At 38.4% G+C, this 20,172-nt stretch overlaps 1 protein-coding gene across 2 annotated transcripts in view; it reads right to left on the bottom strand.

The window, feature by feature from the left end:
- MAP3K5 (mitogen-activated protein kinase kinase kinase 5) overlaps positions 1–20,172 on the bottom strand; it is a 206,725-nt gene that overhangs the window by 70,837 nt on the left and 115,716 nt on the right. For both annotated transcript variants that reach the window (XM_045499747.1, XM_045499746.1), the window contains exons 9-12: positions 18,058–18,217; positions 15,597–15,750; positions 8,541–8,648; positions 1,035–1,084 (exon numbers count right to left, since the gene is read on the bottom strand). In XM_045499747.1, coding sequence (XP_045355703.1) covers positions 1,035–1,084; positions 8,541–8,648; positions 15,597–15,750; positions 18,058–18,217 — 472 coding nt within the window. The remainder of the gene's footprint in view (positions 1–1,034; positions 1,085–8,540; positions 8,649–15,596; positions 15,751–18,057; positions 18,218–20,172) is intronic.

The following is a 20,172-nucleotide window of genomic DNA, read 5'->3' on the forward strand; positions in this document are numbered from 1 at the left end:
TCATAAACTGCTTAAAAACGCAGCAATAAACGAGTGCCTTCCTGATGACTGGTTTTAAAAATTAAATATTAAGAGAGTAAAACTTTATTTGAGAAGGCTGGGTTGGAAAGATATATAATGAGTCAGTCTATTATCTTGCTTGCTTCTGTTCAGATCCTTCATGAGGTAACAGGTGGTTTTACCAGGCAAACTCCAATTATCAGTGACTCAGACGGCTCTAGCAGTTCATGCTCCATCAAAACCAATTATTATTATGCCACAAGCAACAGGGTATTGCATAACTGGCCTGCAGAAATCTGCTTCTTCTCATTTCTATTATGTGGAAATAAATAAACACAACTAATTTGGCTTGAAATTTCCAAGAGCTGGTTTTTAGACTGAGCTTCTATATAACAAGTGTTTAAATGTTTAACCAGTGGTTCTTGCTTCTAAAAAAAAAAATCTCATTTCTATATCCCAGGAACTGGTATTTCCTGAACCACTGGCATTATGATGGCAATGTCAGAACTGAACCACTGAAGTGAGCCACTAGAATTTCAGGAACACATCATTAACAGCGACCTCAGGAAAAGTTTTTTGAAAATAAATTCCCTATAGTCTCTTTAACAGTCACATTAATGTTAACTACAGGATATGCAACCTGATAGATGGCATGTAGTTTTTTGGCTCCACCTAACAGGAGATTAATTCCTGAAACACCAAAAGACCGGAAAACCATCCTATCACATACACCAACAGCTCAACCAGCTAGAGAGGACCCAAATAGCTCACTTTTATCTACACCTTGATCCTGGTCCACAGTCCACATTTATCCCTCATTCTCCATATTTGGAGCAGGTGACAAGCACAGAGTCAGTTCAACTAACAGTGAAAGTTTTGGTTGCAAATCTTTTTATAATAGAGATAGAAACGGTTGAGCATTTTCATCAATAGAGGATTCTTGAAGTTCTTTGCATTTTTAAATCCTGACTAAAAGTTCTATTGTCTTCTAAGTAAAAAAAGAAAAAAAAAAAACATGTACCAAGGAAACTTACCTCACTCCCCTGACAGAAGAAGCACTAAAATTCCACTCATGTATACCTTTCTAGAACACGGGGGAAGAACAACAAGAACAAGAAATGTTGAGTCATCATAATGAAAATAACATAATAATTTGGTTTCATTATTTTAAAATAATATACACAGTAATTTTTCCTAGTACATAATTCTTCATGAACAAATTATCTGGATGGAAATTGTAATTCATTTTCAAGCCACAAGGGTGATGTTTACTCTATTTAATAATTTCTGTACTTCAATAAAATAGCTTCCAAGAGAATCTAGGAGAATTAGTCTCATTAAATTCTAAAACTTGATTTTTAGCAGATTAACCTAATAACTGCTGTGCCTTAATTTTTTAAATAAAAAACCCAGTGATCAAGGTAATTCAATTACAGCTGAGTAATATTTCTTTTCTGAGAAATAAAAACATTAATTTGAGTCAAGTTCTGCAAGGTTTTAAAGATGATTATTTATGAATGATCTTTAGTTACATTTTCTAACTGAAATGGTGGTTCTATTTCTTCAGAAAATGAGGTTAGCCCTTTTCTCTTAAATTTTTTAATGTTTATTCATTTATGAGAGATAGGGCACGAGTGAGGGAGGGGCAGAGAGAAAGGGAGACACAGAAACTGAAGCAGGCTTCAGGCTCTGAGCTACCAGCACAGAGCCTGATGTGGAGCTCAAACCCACAAACCGTGAGATCATGACCTGAGCCAAAGTTGGACACTTAACTGACTGAGCCACCCAGGCACCCCTATAGCATATATATGTACACACATGTATATGTGTGTACACACATGTATATAGTATACATCTATATATGTATGTACACATATATATGTGTACATATATATGTATGTACACACATGTATATAGTATACATCTTAGCTACAGTGTGTTATCTAATTTTGCAAAATTCAATATACTAATAAAGTTTGCCCATAAAAAATTTGATTGTCATATGATAAACATGGGTGATTTGGGGCCAAGGTGAAAAAAAGTTGTGGAAATTTATTTTTTGAGTTTATTACTAAAGCTAAGTCTGATGAGTATTAAATTCACGTCTTTAAATAAATTACATGATGGATCACATTCCCTGCAAAAATACATCTGATAACAATATGAAATTGACAACATAAATATTTTAATAGAAATAAAATAGTTGATACACATGTCCAAGTTTAGCAAGTGCTATGCAACAGTCAATTCAGATGGCAATTCAATTCTGTAAATGTGAAACAACCAGGAAAAGAAGCTCTTACCCACCCACTTAAAATACTGCCCGGAACTTGCGGTCTTGGCTGGGCTAGTGAAATGAGTAAGGAAGCTGTGGTTCTGAGGTGGACCAGAACTCTCCTTTTGGCTGAAGCAAATCAAAAAGCCACAATTTATAACCACAGCACCTAGTGCTTTGCTACAACCATGCAACTTAAAATAAAAATAGATCCTCCCAAGCCCAAAGGAGATTTACTAAAAAAACTAGTTTCGATGCACACCAGTCAGGTCACGGGTAGGTGACCTGAATTAACACAGAGCAAATGTTGTGCATGAAGCCCAGGGAAGGAAGAGACCATAGGAAGGTGCTCATGGAATGCGGCTCTCTTAACCAGAGTACAGAGGGAGTTAAATTAAAATAGCAGCCTGCAGCTTCAGCTGGTAATTTGGAAAGTTGCTTCTAAATCCTGTTGGCCTCAGGTGACCTTCTAAATATATGTGACCCAGGAACTGCAGCTGTTACCTGTACAATACTTGCATACAATGCAGCCTTATCCTCAGATCCTGCAACTGAGCTGCTTTCCAAGGCCACGTCCAAGATCAGGAGGTGGGGGTTGAATGCAAAACTAATACAGCAGTAGGCAAACTTGCAACTAAACAGGGCAACTGATGAACACCCATAGGACAGCACAGGTAAAACCTATCTTCTATCAGCCTTGTGCTGGGAACAGCCAAGGAGGGATTTCCCAGATTGATAGGGCGGGTTTTACAGGAAAGGAGAACAGCATTTCCAGAATGTTAGATTCCTGAAAGTTTCCAAGTGCTGCCAGTGAATGCTCCCTGTTAGCAGTGTAAAAAGTCCAGGGTCTGAGATGGAGTGATCTAGAATGAGGAGGCCTACCTCCCCAGCTCCCTCACTACTGGGACTCACCACATGGAGGCGCTGGTGAGTTACAAAGACAACCGGTGGATTTAACAGGTTCCTGGGACCTGTCTGGGAATCGAGGGAAAAGGACAGCCAGAGGCAGGGCTGGAATAATTAGCCTCCACAAGCCCTAAACCACACTCAATCTAATTTAAACAGCACAAGTACCATATCTGGTTTGCCTCAGATCCTATGCCCCAGCTAGGACAAGAGTAGGGACTGGGAATTAATTTTGAGCTAAGGCGGCAGGAGTTACACATTGGCAGACACTGTTGGTTCCTTAAACAATGGACACGCTTTTCCTTCTTTGCTAACAAAAACTACATTTTGTTCAAGTTCAGGTGGCAATGTTTAGGGATGGGGAAACTGATTGGTCTAAATTGGTGAGGTAAGTCCATTCTCCTTGTTCATGACTGGTCTAGGCATGAATACATGATGTAATTTTTGGTACAAAGGAGAGGGTCTGACCCTTTTCCTTTGCATGCTGTCAGTGTGAATTGATGCTTGGAACTGCTATTTGAGACCAGGAAAGAAAAACCGAGAGCATATAGAGAAGCCAATTCAGAATTCTGCCACCATTAAGCCACTGAAATTACCCCCAGAATGACCTCCTACCTCCCAGAATTCTTGTTATGCAAGATAACGTTTCCTTATTACTCAAGCCACTATTAGTTGGGAGCTTTATAGCTAAAAGCATCCTTCATGGATGAGACTATTATATCATCGAAATCTAGAATCTGCCTAGGTGGCTCAGTTGGTTGAGTGTCTGACTCTTGATTTCAGTTTGGGTCATGATTTCAGTGTCCTGGGATAAAGCCCTGAATCGGGCTCCATGATGAGCATGGAGCCTGCTTGGGATTCTCTCTCCCTCTCCTTGTGCCCCTCCCCCCGCTCATGCTCTCTCGAAAAAAAAATTCTATAGAATCATAAATTTCCCGGGTCTTCTCCGAGTGGCCATGGCAGGAGCTGGAGGAAGGTCAGCACTTCATATTCCACTGGGACCCTGATGCCTGATATCTTCTTCTGAGAAACCACCTGATAGGCCAGGAATGCTTAGACTTCAAAAAAGGAAAGGATTCTAGGGGGCCCCTGGGTGGCTCAGTTGGTTGGGTGTCCAACTTTGGCTTAGGTCACGATCTCACAGTTTGTGAGCTTGAGCCCCACGTTGGGCTCTGGGTGGACAGCTCAGAGCCTGGAGCCTGCTTTGGATTCTGTGTCGCCCTCTCTCTCTCCTCTCCCCCACTCCCATTCTGTCCCTCTCTCTGTCTCTCTCTCAAACATAAATAAACATTAAGAAAAATTTTAATTAAAAAAACAAAAAAGGAAAGGATTCTAAATGACAACTGTTTAAAATATCTCAGAAATAACTTTCCTCCTCAGTCTAAGCGTTTCTTTCCTGTGCACACCCAGACTTTCTTCAAGTACTAACTTGACTTTAAGCAGCAACCATCCATTGAACAAAGAGAGAACTGTTAAAAGATTAGGATCTCAATTTATTTGGTTCTTGACGGAGAGTAACCCTCTAAGAGTCCCTGAACTCTTAGGAATTGGTATAATGATCTTAACGTTTTGACAGTTGCAGTACAGAGTGTTTACCAGCTCATGTAACTGTTCACTCTGCATGTTAGAAAGAAAATACTGAGGGGAGTAAGGAAACATGATAAATGAAAAGCAACACTCTCTATTCTACCTTTAGAAAAAAATTTAAAACATTCTGTGACAAAAAGAATCCATTTCTTGTTTAACATCAGACCTATACCCCTGTTGTTTATCTGTTATTTAATTATAGTTATTACAGTTGCTTGAAACTCATATAATACTAAGTTATTGTATTGCATATCCTCATTCCAGTGGCGTCACTTCTATTTTATTTGTTTTTAATTTTTTTAATTTATTTTTTAAATTTACATGCAAGTTAGTTAGCATACAGTGCAACAATGATTTAAGGAGTAGATTCCTTAATGCCCCTGACCCATACTTCTATTTTAAATAATAGGGAAATAACAGTGGTAATGAACACGCTATGGATAGAGCTAGGGTTTGCAAAGAAATCGACATACATTCAAACAGAAACTTTTTTTTTTTTTTCAACGTTTATTTATTTTTGGGACAGAGAGAGACAGAACATGAACGGGGGAGGGGCAGAGAGAGAGGGAGACACAGAATCGGAAACAGGCTCCAGGCTCTGAGCCATCAGCCCAGAGCCTGACGCGGGGCTCGAACTCCCGGACCGCGAGATCGTGACCTGGCTGAAGTCGGACGCTTAACCAACTGTGCCACCCAGGCGCCCCCAGAAACTTATTTTAAAAAGCTTAAATTTTTGAACACGGAGAATTTTTAGCGCAGTGGGGACAATGCAAATGTCATTCTTCTTGATCAAAGGATGGTAAAAGTAGAAACTGGATAACTCACAGCCTAAATCCATAACTCTTCCTAACGCACTCTTTTACATCCTCATATATTTACTTCTTAGCATAATGCAAAAATCTCTACAAATGTCACAAAACATAAGAGAGTCAATACAAGGCTAACTGTACTCAACAAAGAACTTCCAGACAACTAGCTGGAAATAGTACTCATTTTCCAAAAATCTCTGGCTTACTTTCTGTTCTTTTTCTGTCTTCTGGCTGTCTACTCATTCTCCTGGCCCTGCTAATTGCTAATTCCTTTAGCCCCATTCTGTTTCCAAGTGTCCTTGGATAACCTTGCTCTTTCCAATCGAGCCTTTGAAAATCTCCTCTCCCAGATAATAATGTTCATGTTTCCTAACCTCTCTTTAGATTTTGTAGTTTCAACTGCAGGATTAAGTCTGCTTGTGAGAACACATAGGCATATACTTTAAAATAATGTGAATGACACACTGTGTACTTTAAAACAACGTTAACAACATACATACATGGTTATTATTAGTTATTATTAGTTATTCTCAATTCTGTCTCTAAACAACTCCACCTGGAGTTATGTCATCATGCCAGCTATCAGTTGGGGTTCCAAGGACCCCCCCCCACTCCTTGTGTTTGATTAATTTGTTAGAGTGGCTCACAGATCTCAGGAAAACATTTTACTTATTAGATTACTGGTTTATTATAAAAGGATATGACTCAGGAAATAGCCAGGTGGAAGAGTTACATGGGGCAAAGTATGGAGAAAGCGCTAAGAGCTTCCATGACCCCTCCAGGGGCGCCATTCTGCCCAAATCTCCACATGTTCACCCACCTGGAAGCTCTTTGAACCCCGCCCTTTTTGGGTTTTTTATGGGGGCTTCATGACATAGGGATGACTGATTAAATCCACTGGCCATTGGAAATGGATTCAGCCTCTCCCCTTTCCCCTCCCCAGAGGTCAGGGGGTGGGGCTGGAAGTTCTAACCCTCTAATCCTATAGTTGGTGCTCTTGGCATCCAGGTCTCATCCTGAGGTGGATCCAAAAGTCACCTTATTAACATAACAAAAAACAAAACAAAAAAACAGAGATGGCTTTCAGCACTTAGGAAATTCTAAGGGTTTTAGGCAATCTGTGCCAGAAAGAGATGAAGACCAAATATTTATTTCTTACTATAAATCTCAATATCACGGTGCCCTAATATGATGCCAACAACCTCCCAAACGATTGCTGCTATTTCATCTAAAGAGCTAAGCCAGGTTAAGTTCTAAGGGATAGGTTACGGATTAGTTCATATGTGTTTTGCCATAAATTTTATTGTTGTGAAAACAACACTTATTACATGTCAGGCTCTGTGCAATATACCCTACCTATACTATTTCATTTAATTTTAACAATAACCTTTTGAGATGGATATTACTACTATCCCATTCTAAAGATAAAGATACTGCAACATGCAGAAGCCATGTTGCCAAGGGCAGAGATAGGACTTAAACCCAGGACTGTTGACTCAAAGACATTTAAAAACATTGAAATTGACATTTCTAAAAATTGCAAGCCCATTAATCTAACTGTACGTCCTAATTCCCCCTTTTGTGCTGTATCACATTCATCATTGAATACACTTCTATATTTATTTATTTACTGCCTGAGTAGAAAGGCAGAAATTTCACTTATTTTGTACACATCTGTTTCCCTACTGCCTAACACAGTGCCTGGTAGTGCCTGTCACAGAGTAAGTGCTCTGTAAATATGTGTTGAGTGCATGGATGATTGGTAAGGAAAATTACAAGGGTATTTTGGAAAACAATTACCAAAAACCTCACAAAACTACTTTGCCACATGTCTTCTCTCATTTCTGTGGTTTATCCTATGAACTGGAATCAAGTCTTGAAATTTTTCTATTTTTAAAAAATAGTAGGATTTGTACACATATTAAAACTAATAAAATACAGAAGTGGAAAGGGTTATCCAAATGACTGTGAGGAGTGGAAAGGAGAGCATTTCAGACCCTTCTGAAAGCCAAGGCAACACAGTCCTGCTCATATTGTGTCAGCACATGGAGCCAGTGACTAATGTGAAATTGAGCAGCTGCTTAGATAACCCAACAGTGTCATGGAATGCTAACTATAATCATACTCGGGTAGGACTAGAGTGGCATTATTATGATAGGCTCCCTAGAATTATGATACACATCTTTTGGGGCGCCTGGGTGGCTTAGTTGAGTACCCAACTCTTGATTTCAGCTCAGGTTATGAGCTAATGGTTCATGGGTTTGAGCTGTGCGTTGGGCTCCATGCTGACAGTGCAGAGCCTGCTTGGGATTCTCTCTCTCCCTCTGCCTCTCTGTCCCTCCCCTGCTCATGCTCACTTGCTCTCTCTCTGTCAAAATAAATAAATATAACTTAGGGGCGCCTGGATGGCTCAGTCAGCTAAGTGTCTGCCTTCAGCTCAGGTCATGATCTTGCGGTTCATGGGTTGGAGCCTCGCGTCGGGCTCTGTGCTGACCGCTCAGAGACTGGAGCCTGCTTCAGATTCTGTGTCACCCTTGCTTTCTGCCATTCCCCTGCTTGTGCTGTCTCTCTCACACAAAAATAAACTTAAAAGAAATATATATATAATTTCAAAAAAAGATAGGCATCTTGTAAGTCATATATATTAAGATCAGTTCTCTGAAATATAATTTAATTTATAGCATGAGTTTACAAAACAAAATAATCTTCTAATTTCAGGCTTACTTTAGATGGTTATGCCATCTAAAATAAAAATGCAGATAGGTTCAGTTATTTTATTAAGTGAGTGAAATTCATAATCCATGTTTAACAAATTTTATATTATAGGATATAAGTATTTATGCCAAGATAAATATATGGTAAGCTATTTCTTCTTAACTAATACAGGTATTTTCTGGAATATATAAATGCTAGAAGGGAGTAAAGTCCTTTAATGCTTGTGTGTTAATAATTACACAATTTACCTTGTCATCAGGAAGCACATGCCAAATAGATATTGTCTTTTCCTCAACTTCATTGTTGATAGACAAATATGAAGGCTGATAGATTTTAGTTGGTTCTAATATTAACACCTTGAAAACATAAGGCAAAGAAACAAATATTAGTGACTTCAGATTTAAATCATTTAGAGCTGTTATAACAACACTGCACTGATGTGGGAGGTTATCAGATGAGGCTCTGGGTCCACTGCTGCAGTAAAACCATTTTAATTCTTAATTGTTGCCTTCCTTATGAGTCCTTTGAGCATTTTATGGTATTATTGTAAGTTCCCATGATGCATCACTTTTTTTTGCTAAAGAAACTGGAAATAAATTTTTAAAGTCCATATATTGGTTTCACTATTCCCAGGGAATCTACTCTAATGATGTATTTTTAAAAATTTTTTATGTTATTTATTTATTACTGAGATAGAGGGAGAGTGTGTGTGCAAGCAGGGGGAGGGGCAGAGAGAGAGGGAGACAGAGAATCCCAAGCAGGCTCCGTGCTGTCAGCGCAGAGCCCGACGTGGGGCTCAAACTCATGAGTTGTGAGATCACAACCTGAGCTGAAACCAAGAGTCAGACACTTAAGTGACTGAGCCACCCAGGTGCCCCTCTAATGATATATTTTTAAAGTCTTTTATTTTATCTTGCAATACATGCATAATCTATTTCTATAAATATAAATATGTCCCAAAAAGGGCAGAAATGTGGTAAAGTAAATAATTCCGTACATAGAAAAGATTCTACATATAGAGCGCCACATACTATTTTAGGTTTTCTCCTGCCACACCTTACCATCAAGATGTGGTAGCATGTTTTTCATACCCATGTAAATAGAGTGAGAAATGATTCTGGTTATGATTGAGTTTTATATATAAGGCAAAGGAAAGGACATAGCTGTATGAAATAATAAAAATGTTTTTGCACTGCTTTAAGATAAAACTGGGATCTTCACTAATGATATATTTAGCCTTGTGAGAGAGAGAAATAAAACCGACTCCTGTTTTGGAGATGTATGAGGGATATGTAATAAGTGAGTTGAGAATCTCTCTCAAAGGATGTAGCATATTATTACTAATATCTGGTATTAGGTACAGATAACATCAAAATGCCACACATGCACTAATTTTAAAGGTACTTCAACTATTATCTGTTTGTACAGACGCTTAAAAGCACCTACTTAGCTCAAATTTCCCATGCAGTCTTAAGTAGGAATATTTAAAAAAAAATTTTTTAACGTTTATTTATTTTTGAGACAGAGAGAGACAGAGCATGAATGGGGGAGGGTCAGAGAGAGGGAGACACAGAATCCGAGTCTCCAGGCTCTGAGTTGTCAGCACAGAGCCCAACGCGGGGCTCGAACTCACAGACCACGAGATCATGACCAGAGCCGAAGTCGGCCGCTTAACCGACTGACCCACCCAGGCGCCCCAAGTAGGAATATTTTAAAAGGAAAGGAAAGCCAATACTAAACTATCAGAGAAACTAGAATAGTTCTTTCTACTTCACTGCTTAAAACTCAAGGAAAGTGGCTTTTAGAAAGAATCTTCTATCAAATAAGTTGGCCAAATAAAAGTGGAGGAAAAACCCAAAAACCCTTCCGAAGATTCTATCAGCAAGGGATTATGGACTTACACTACACTGTGATCTAGCGTGCAATCTGAGCAAGGCACATGGATTAGCAACCTGACTCTTGGCCAGGCACGGCAAACTTAGTACTGATTTTATGCTATCTTTGTTTTTCTAAAAATTTTTTTAACATTTTATTCACTTTTTGAGAGACAGAGACAGAGCACGAGCAGGGGAGGGGCAGGGAGAGAGGGAGACACAGGATCTGCAGCAGGCTCCAGGCTCTGAGCTGTCAGCACAGAGTGCAACGTGGGGCTCGAACCCACGAACCTCAAGATCATGACCTGAGCCGAAGTCAGACACTTAACTGACTGAGCCACCCAGGCACCCCTGATTTTATGCTATATTTATCACAACAGTAAATTTATTTAAATTAGAATACAGAGAACTACAGAAAGCAGATTAGGAAGACAATATTTTCTTTACTCTTCAGTATAAAAAAACTGTAAGGGCTTAATTCTTGGTCAGGCTCTAGTTATGAAAATAAGATAGAACAGATTACAAATAAAGCACAGTAAGAGCCCACCAGGGAACATACTCTGATTTAGGAACATACCAGGTAAATCAAGGTCCAAATTCCAATCAACAGAGAGTGAAGTGGTACGGATTAATAATGGAAATAAATTTTCAATCTAAACTTGGCAGAATTAGTGCTTTCAAATCTGAGTATCCCAGTGTTTGTGAAATGAAAATGAGTAATCGGGAATAAAAGGTGGGTCTTCCAAAATAGCTTCCAAGTCACTATACTGACAAATGAAAATATACCTTTTTCTCTAATTATGTGGGCACAGAATTTAACATTAGAAAAATACAACACCAGGTTATCTCCTCTCTTCTCAAATTATGTCTTTATTGTGTCTCAAATATTTCTAACAGATAAAATCCGACCTATGTTTTCCCATGTCGAGATAGGGAAAAACATTGGCTATAATTATCATCATCTAACATTTGTTGAGACCCTTGAAGTGTTCTACCCTTGAAATAACAAAATGGGAGGAATTTATGGCACACATTACAGAGGTAACAGAAAGACTGAGAAGGGAGAAGGAAAAAGGCAATTTGACAAACCTGGCTAGACACAACTCACTTGAAATATAAACATGCTTCCTTTTAGTTTCTAATCTTTTATACTGGTTAACATTAAAATTAACTGCTAAACAAAATTTTTAAAAAAGTAAAATTAACTGTTAACTTCTTGCATCTGAAGTGGGAATGACGGCAGTATAAGGCCTATAAACTATACAGAGTAGATTTTTAAAAAAAATTTTTAACGTTTATTTTTGAGAGAAAGACACACATACAGAGCACAAGGAGGGGAGGGGCATAGAGAGAGGGAGACATAGAATCTGAAGCAGGCTCCAGGCTCTGAGCTGTCAGCACAGAGCCCGACGTGGGACTCGAACCCATGAGCAGTGAGATCATGACCTGAGCCAAAGTCGGATGCTCAACCGAATGAGTCACCCAGGCACCCTATATACAGAGTAGATATTAAATAGAGGTACATGTCTCAACTCCTATAAGAGTCTGTAAAAGCAGCATTCTCCTCTCCTCTCACCTAGCCTGGGGTGATGGGTTGATGGTTTCCTAACTGTTCAATGTGGGAAGGAAAGAAAATCTACATAGAAGAGAGGTGAGAAAAAAGAATCAACTGAACTGAACCCAAATAATAATAACTGATGGGACCATTCAAATCATTTTGCTAAGAAACTTTTGTCTGTTTTCTTTTACCCAGGGTCACTATTATTTCTTTGAGGAATGAGAACAGATATGGTGGTGAAATAAATGGAAACAATCAAATAAAATACTTCTAATATAAATCATCTTGATTTTAGTCAGATCCACACTAAAAGAAGGATAATGCTATCACCCCAATCGAGACCTACAGTGGCCTTCATAAGTGTGAACTAAGTAACACATAAAGTGTGAACTTTAGTGCTACTCTAAAGACATAATGAGTTAGTGACTGATATGACACCACAAGTACTAGAAACATGATTTTTTCTATGTGGTGATACAGGGGGAGCAAACTCCAATGGTTGCAGGGAGTGGGCCCAGGGGGAAAGGCAGAGGAGTGAAGCAGGAAGGATGGGACTGTAACCAGCATCTAACATGGCACCAGCTAGTTGACTTAGTAGGTTGTTGCTTGTGGAGAAGGCCAGTCACAGATTGTCAGTTCCTTTCACTTTTCAATAGCTAAAAATCTAGATTTTTGTATGAACTGTACTTATTTTCACTTGACTTTCTTATAAACTTTATTTTTCAGTTGACTGCCTTTTCATTTATTTTGTCTTTCTTTTTATCTTCTTTAACATAGTAATTATAGTTATTTGAAGTCTTATGTGGCCACTTTAATATGTGAATCACTTCTGGGCCTGCCTCTACTGGCTGTTTTAGCTCTTTGTTATCCATCACTTTTTTCTGCTTCTTAGAATGTCTAGTAATCTTTGATTGTGTCTGAATGACACCATGCAGAGGCTCTGGATCATATCCTCCCAGAAGTTTCCCCACCCCTGCTCCCTAGCTAGCAAATTATCAGTGCTTCATCTTGATCCTATCAAGACTTAGTTTTATTACAGCTTTGTTAGGGTGGATCTGTTTAAGTTTCACCTTTTCTCCTAGGGCAAGGGCTTTCTATGTCGCCACTAAATGCTTGGGGTGTTCAGCAAGGTCTCATCACCCAAAGTCCAACATCTTATCCCTGCATTGGTTAAGCTCTGGGGTATGTGCTCAGCTCTCAACCTTCAAAAGAATGCTCTCTACTACTTCTGGTCCTGGTCCTCTATATAGCAAGGGAATTTACCTTTATAAGGTTTAATTAACCTACACAGGTTTCATCTAAAATCCAATTTTAGTCAAATAGTGGGACCAGCAATTGTGGTTACTTACACTGTGCTTACCCCCTGTTCACACTATCTAGAGGTTGTCCTAGGACTCAAGGGAAATACCCACACAGAATCCTGGGATTCATTCTTCAAGGCTCCCCCTTCTCCAACATCCTCTCCATCTGTCTGAGAGTCCCAAACACTCCTTCCTGCCTGCTGTGCCCAGGGAGAATGCTATTCCCTGCTAGGGCTCCACCTCCTTGGGCTGCAGCCAGAAAAACACCTTACAGAAAAAAAGCAGGTGAAGGTGGGACTCAACTCCAGTACCTCCCTGCTCAAGGATCACAACCCTGCGATGACTGCTATTTAATGTCTACAAACAGTATTTTACATATTTTGTCCAGATTTTTATAGTTATTTATAGCAATAGCAATACCAATACCATTTACTCCATCATAGCTGGCACTAAAGAACCAACTCTTCTTATTTTTAAATGTTGGCAACAAATTATTATTATTATTATTATTATTATTATCATTATTTTAATCACTGAGTGGTCTTTTACTTAATGCTTATTTATTTTTGAGAGAGAGACAGAATGCAAATGGGGGAGGGGCATAGAGAGAGGGAGACACAGAATCTGAAGCAGGCTCCAGACTCTGAGCTGTCAGCACAGAGCCCGATGCAGGGTTCGAACCCACGAACCACGAGACCATAACCTGAGCCAAAGTCGGATGCTTAACTGACTGAGCCACCCAGGTGCCCTATCACTGAGTAGTCTTTTAAACACAAACTTAATCATATGCACAACCTGACACATAATAAGAGAAACACTAATTAAAACCATCCTAATACACCATTTTTTCATCTGTAAGTTTAAAAAAGCACAAATATGATAAACACACCTTTTAGGAGAGACTTTCGGAAAATAGTCAGTCTCGAATGTTGCCAGTGAGAATGTCAATTGATACAATTCCTATGGAGGGCAACGGGGCAATATCAATCAATTTCACTTCTGGGAATTTATCCTACAGACAGATGTGCACCTGTGCAAAATGGCACAGGTACAATGTCTCATTTTAATTTGCATTTTTGACTAGCCAGTGAGGTTATTATCTTTTCATGTGATTTGCCCATTTTCTTTTTCTTTTGCTTACCAATTAGTAGGAGTTGGTTTTTTTTTCTTTGTGCAATTAGGCAAATTGATCATTTTGCTGCATTAATATTAAATATTTTCTCCCTGTCTAGCATTTGCCATGTTTATGGTGTTCTTCACTGAACAAAAGTTAGAATTTTTAATGATATCAAATTGGTCAATATTTGCCTTTAGGGCTTAAAGGTCCTTTTCTTGCTTAATTAAGAAAGCCTCTCTCACCAAAGTATATACCTATATTCTAACGTCTCTCTTACTATTTTCGAGTTTTATTTTTTTATATTCATATCATGACAGACAAATTCACATTAAACTAATTTAAATTAGCTCAGAATAGCTAATATGAGTGGTTTCTTTTCATAGCTGATTTTCTATTCAATCAAGTCAACAGTCAATTAGATACTTCAGTTCTGTGCTGTCTTCTTTCCCCACGTTTGCTATCATCAGAGCATCAGCTGAAGGCATGCTGCCAGCTCAGTCTGAGATAAGTATTTTCCTAGGTTACACATTATCTAGGCTAGAAAACAAAGTGTTTTAGTTTGAAAGGATTTTCAAATGAAGATCCTGCGGAGCTCAAGGCTTCATCGGGAAGGAAGAGTAAAGAAAGCGTGTTAATGCCAGCAATGGATTTAATGAAATGAAACAGATGATCCTACAAGCAAGAACTGGAGAACAAGAATTAGAGAAAAAGAATTGAGCTTGGTTACCACCTGAATAGGGAGGACTGGACTAGAGAGCTCAAACAGAGTTTTACGGCATCAAAACCGTAATGGGAGGAGATTAGTGCACACAGTGACTTGGTAATTCTTGAATCAGATGCTAAGCTTATACTGCTCTGGATGGCATTCTGAGAGCCATCAGGATGGGAAAGGCAGCAGCTGAGAAGATGAGCAATATATTTTTAAAAGTGTGTGTGTGTCTACTATACATGTATCTATATCTATATCTGGCCAAAATAAGTTGCAAACTGGAACCTATGAGTCATCATTTCTCATGATCCAAGGCATTGTAAAAGGTGGCTAGGGACACTAAATCTAACTCTGACCCATGTGGGTAATGAGTGGTCGAGATGGAATAACGACCCAGGTGAGCTTGACACTTTTCACCACAATAATGGTAATGATACTGATGACAATGTTAACAAAACTGTAGTATGAATTAACAGCACCCTTGTGTCTGGTCGGAAGCGATATGTTGACTAACTGCGCTAAGCAAGAGACAATCTTTTCTTGGAAAGCACACTTTACAACTTATCACAAGAAATCACCCAATTTCATGGCAAAAACATAAAGATGTATCTCACTTCTCTGATTTTGAGAAGTTATTTTAAAAAAGTAACACTAGTACTATTAAAATCACAGTGCAAGATGTTCTTTAAATAAAAGAAACAAAATAGAAATGCACTTAAAGTTAAGTTAAATGAAGAGTACTCACCGGAAACCTAACTACAGTAACATCTGTCTTTGTGGCCTCCACCAGGAAATCCATCCAGAAGTCCACCAGCTCCTGTTTGGCCACAGGCTGCTCTGTAGTCAGTTTCACAAAATGCTTATATATCAAAATTGTCTCTACAATAGACTTGAGGTACCTAAAAATGAAAAGATATAAAACACACAATGGGCAAATTTAGAACCACCTTTTCCCATGTATCCTGGTTTTAATCTGTGGATGTAATTGAAATATAGCGTTAATATTTAGGTATTCCGATTCCCCACACATTACTCATTATTTGTTATATGCCATGTACTTTCACGTACGTTGTCTCCTCTGTATCTCACAAAAATTCAATAAAGTAGGCTGTTATAACATCATTTTAAAGATGAGGAAACTGAGGTGCAGAGGGCTTAAATAGCTTGGACTGACTGATACGTCTGCTGAAAACATGACTTTTACAAAAATGCCTGTCTTCTATTCAAGGGAGTGGTTAATGCACATGTCTTAAAATATGCTTCCATGAGAAAGCTTTTCTAAATAGACCCTTCATAAGGGATCATTATTTTGCTTTGAAGCAACTCAGCTGATATATTATACAAAGACCCTCCAACCTAACAAGACAGATGGCGCCTCAAGGGAAAAAGTTAGGAAAAAATGAGGAGCAAGATAATTACATGAATTAGTGGGTTTGCAAGTACTTCATAAGCTATAAACATGGACATTAACATTAAGTGAATGGACACTTAAGGCATTGTTTTGTGGTTATTACTGTTGCATAAAATAATGTCTGCTTTCTTGTCAACAGAAGCTGGGATACCTCACACCAAAGCTCTTTGGACCTGTGCTTCAGCCCCTTCTAGACCATCAGAATGATCACTGTAAAGAAATGACAGATTTGGCGGCATGTAACGCAGGCATTTATTGGTTCATTTATTTCATGTCATTTGCTGAACACCTACTGTTGACATCGCACTAATAGTACAACCCTGTTCCTAAGTAGCAGCACACAGTGCCGAGGAGACAGGAATGTAAAAGGGATAGCACAGCAACCTAAATATCAGTAGGGATACCAATACACAGAGATACAATTAACCAAAGTCAGGCTCTGAGCTGTCACCACAGAGCCTGACGCAGGGCTCAAACCCATGAACCGCGAGATCATGACCTGAGCCAAATTCAGACACTTAACCGACTGAGCCACCCAGGCACCCCTAATTTAAAAATGACAAACACGAAAGAAGATTTCATGAGATGAACTGATCACATGTGTTTATGCAATAACACCCACATGCTTCTATCCGGATGCAGAAAAGGGTTTTAGGTGGGGGTCTGGTTTGTGGGCAGATTTAGGAAGGTCCCCAGGTAGAGAAGATCCCAGGAAGAGGCCTTCTCACCGTGTGCTGAGACACAAATGCATGAAGCCACAGTCTGGCACATTTCATGTGACTGGAGAGCAGTGTAACCGGGGGGTGTGACAAGATCGGAGGCTGGAATGACTAAAGGTAAACCTTGTTCACCAGCCAAGGAGGTGGACTTTATCCCTTAGGCTGTGAAGAGCCATTCAACCATATTGATTTAAGGATGTCAGTGGAGGGGAAGGGTCATACATGAATTTTTGGGAAGATCACTATAAGTGTGATACTGGGGAGGGTTTGCTAATGAGAAGACCTGAACGTGAGGAATTCTTTTAGGAAGCCATGGGGACCTATGGTGGTAAGCATCTCCTCAAGTGGTTCCTTTGATGAAAACAAGTCAGTGGTCCAGTCTCTGAGCCGCCCTGAGCCTTTCTTGATATCATGGTCAACCTTTTAAAGTCTTTATGGCTAGTGATCATCACACATGATATATAATAAAATCAGCATTGTTTTCCAGAACAGTCCTAAATGCACATGGAATTTTGCTTTCATCTCTTCAATTACCACATACATAATGATGAGACTTGGGGGCACTCCAGGAACAATTTGAAATGAGACAAATACACACATATAGGAAACATTCAAATGCATTAACAAGCCTTAGCATAAAGAAGTGAAAATCAACAATGAGAATCCCAAAACAGATTAGGTCATAAAGAGAACATAGGGTATACGTTTGGGGCAGAAACGGGGGAGGTTGGGATAAAAATCTGTCAATCTACCGATTCAATTTGCAGGTGCAAAATGTGAGGCCTCTGCATGATTCCTCTGGGTAACCCTAGCCAACTTGGGCTAGTGGGTTGGTCAATGTCATGAAAAGGCTAAGCTGAAGGCAAGCAGACCTCACCTATGCCCAAAACCACCAGAACCTATATTCAACACATTTTATTTATGAACATGAGGTTTTCCTCTAAATTCTACATTTCGTTCTATAAGCAAATAAATTCAATCTAATCGTCAGTTCAACAAATAAAACAATTTGGAAATAAGTGATAAGAGTTGCTTATTAAAAGTAATTGCTTAAACACATAACACTTTACTATTACCATGCTGGCGTCTTCAGTTTAAAAAGCTTTTCAGATGCTTGGATGACTCTCATGTGGTCATTGGCCAGGACACTGGCACCCAGAAAAAATCCAACTTCCCAGTAGCTTTGGAGTTTTTCTAAATTTCCCTTTTTACCAAGAAGGCTACTTAGCTTCACCCCTAGAAGATCAACAGGAAGTACAATGTTAAAAACACACAGCACCCAGGCAGAGCCTTTTTAATTAAAAAAAAAAAAAAAAAAAAAGCCAGACATTTTATTAAAATACAATAAGCTTTTATTTCCTCCTTTCAGATTCAAATAGCTTTAAGTGTCAATTATAAAAGGGGGTTTAAGTTCATTTAAAAAAAAATCACTTTAATTTGAAAGTCCAAAGATAACTGCCACTGTCACTTGGATGTGCATCATTCCAGAATTTTAATATATGCCTGCACTGTATATGCATAAATTAAAAGGTGGTAACACCTTGTTGTGTAACCACCTTGCTTCCCTTATAATAACAATGATCCTTTAGTTACTTGAAAGGGAAATATGATGCAATTCTATCACTCATTGAATTGAGTATAATTGGGTCAATTCAATAATGATAAATAGTAACAAAAATAATTAATAAAATAATAATTGAGTATAATTAGGCAATAATTAATAATAATTTTATATGCAAAAACAATTATATACTTAGAAAGTTTAAGAAATAAGGAAAGTGGCAGATAACACTGTCTTGATCACTGTTGCTTTGTAACAAGATTTGAAAATTAGGTAATGTAAATCCTCCAACTTTGTTCTTTTTCAACATTGTTTTGGTTCTTCTGGGTTTTTTTGCATTTCATTATACATTTTTGTCTCTACTTTGCCTTCTATTATTTTTGCATTTGCATTCCTTTGTTTAAAAAGAATATATCCTTGTAAAACTGTTAATTGCCACTAGTATTCACAACATTAAAGTATCAGGGAAATTATCTGAGATTTGGGACTAAGGTAAAAAACTGGGACATTTCATTTCAATATCCCACAGTGGCATCAGGTACCTCAAGGACTGTCCAGGGAAAGTGTGGCAAGTTCACTGTTTTAAAGATTATTTTGTTTGGTTAAAGTATCGTTTTCCAAAAAAATTCATACCTCTCAGGAAATATAAAATAGAACACTTGTAAAACATTCACTGTTTACTATTTATTAAAGACCTCAGACTTAGATAAGTTTACGTGTTAACTTGCATGTTTTGTTCAGTAGAGATACAAATATTTTTTGTCTAGTAGTAAAACAGATAATCCCTAAGATTTATGACCTATTTGGCCTAATTTTGTTTTTTCAGTCAAACTCAGAAATCTTACCCTAACATTTCTTGTTAATTGATCGATGAGTACCCTAGCTTCTTAAATGCACTTTGAACTGGACATATCCTCTTTTCCATATCAATGGAGTTAAATAAAATGTTTTACAAGTGTTCTATTTTATATTTCCTGAGAGGTATGAATTTTTTTGGAAAACGATACTTTAACCAAACAAAATAATCTTGAAAAAACACTATGTCACTTTTTATGATATAATTACACTTAAGCCCTGAGCATTTCAAGAAAAAGTCCATTTGTGGGGAGCCTGGATGGCTCAGTTGGTTGGGCACCCAACTCTTGATGTCAGCTCAGGTCATGATCCCAGGGTCGTAGGATCAAGCCCCGTGTCAGACACCAAGCTGAGTGTGGAACCTACTTGGGATTCTCCCTCTCTCTCTCTTTCTCACACTCTGTCTCTCCCACTCACAATCTCTCTGTCTCTACAAAGAAAATAAAGAAAAAGAAAAAGTCCATTTGGGAATCCTTCACATTTTGTGATAATAAGAAAGAGAATAGCTTTGCCTCCTTAAAATTTCATAAGATGAAAAAAATTACACACAGGTATGGAACAACATGCACGATGTCCTATCTAGGTATAATAAAAAAATTCAATGAATACAAAGGAAAGAAGAAAGTGCATGGGGAAAATGAGATACCGAAAATAGGTGTCTCTACTAACCTCATTTGAAATAAGCTCTTTTTATTGTGTCATGCTTGCAGAACATTGAACCAAGGATTGATCTAGCAGCAAATCATGTTAAACATTTAAATAGGGACTATCACAA

This window comes from Leopardus geoffroyi, chromosome B2 (assembly GCF_018350155.1).
Source record: "Leopardus geoffroyi isolate Oge1 chromosome B2, O.geoffroyi_Oge1_pat1.0, whole genome shotgun sequence".
Lineage (NCBI taxonomy): Eukaryota > Metazoa > Chordata > Mammalia > Carnivora > Felidae > Leopardus > Leopardus geoffroyi.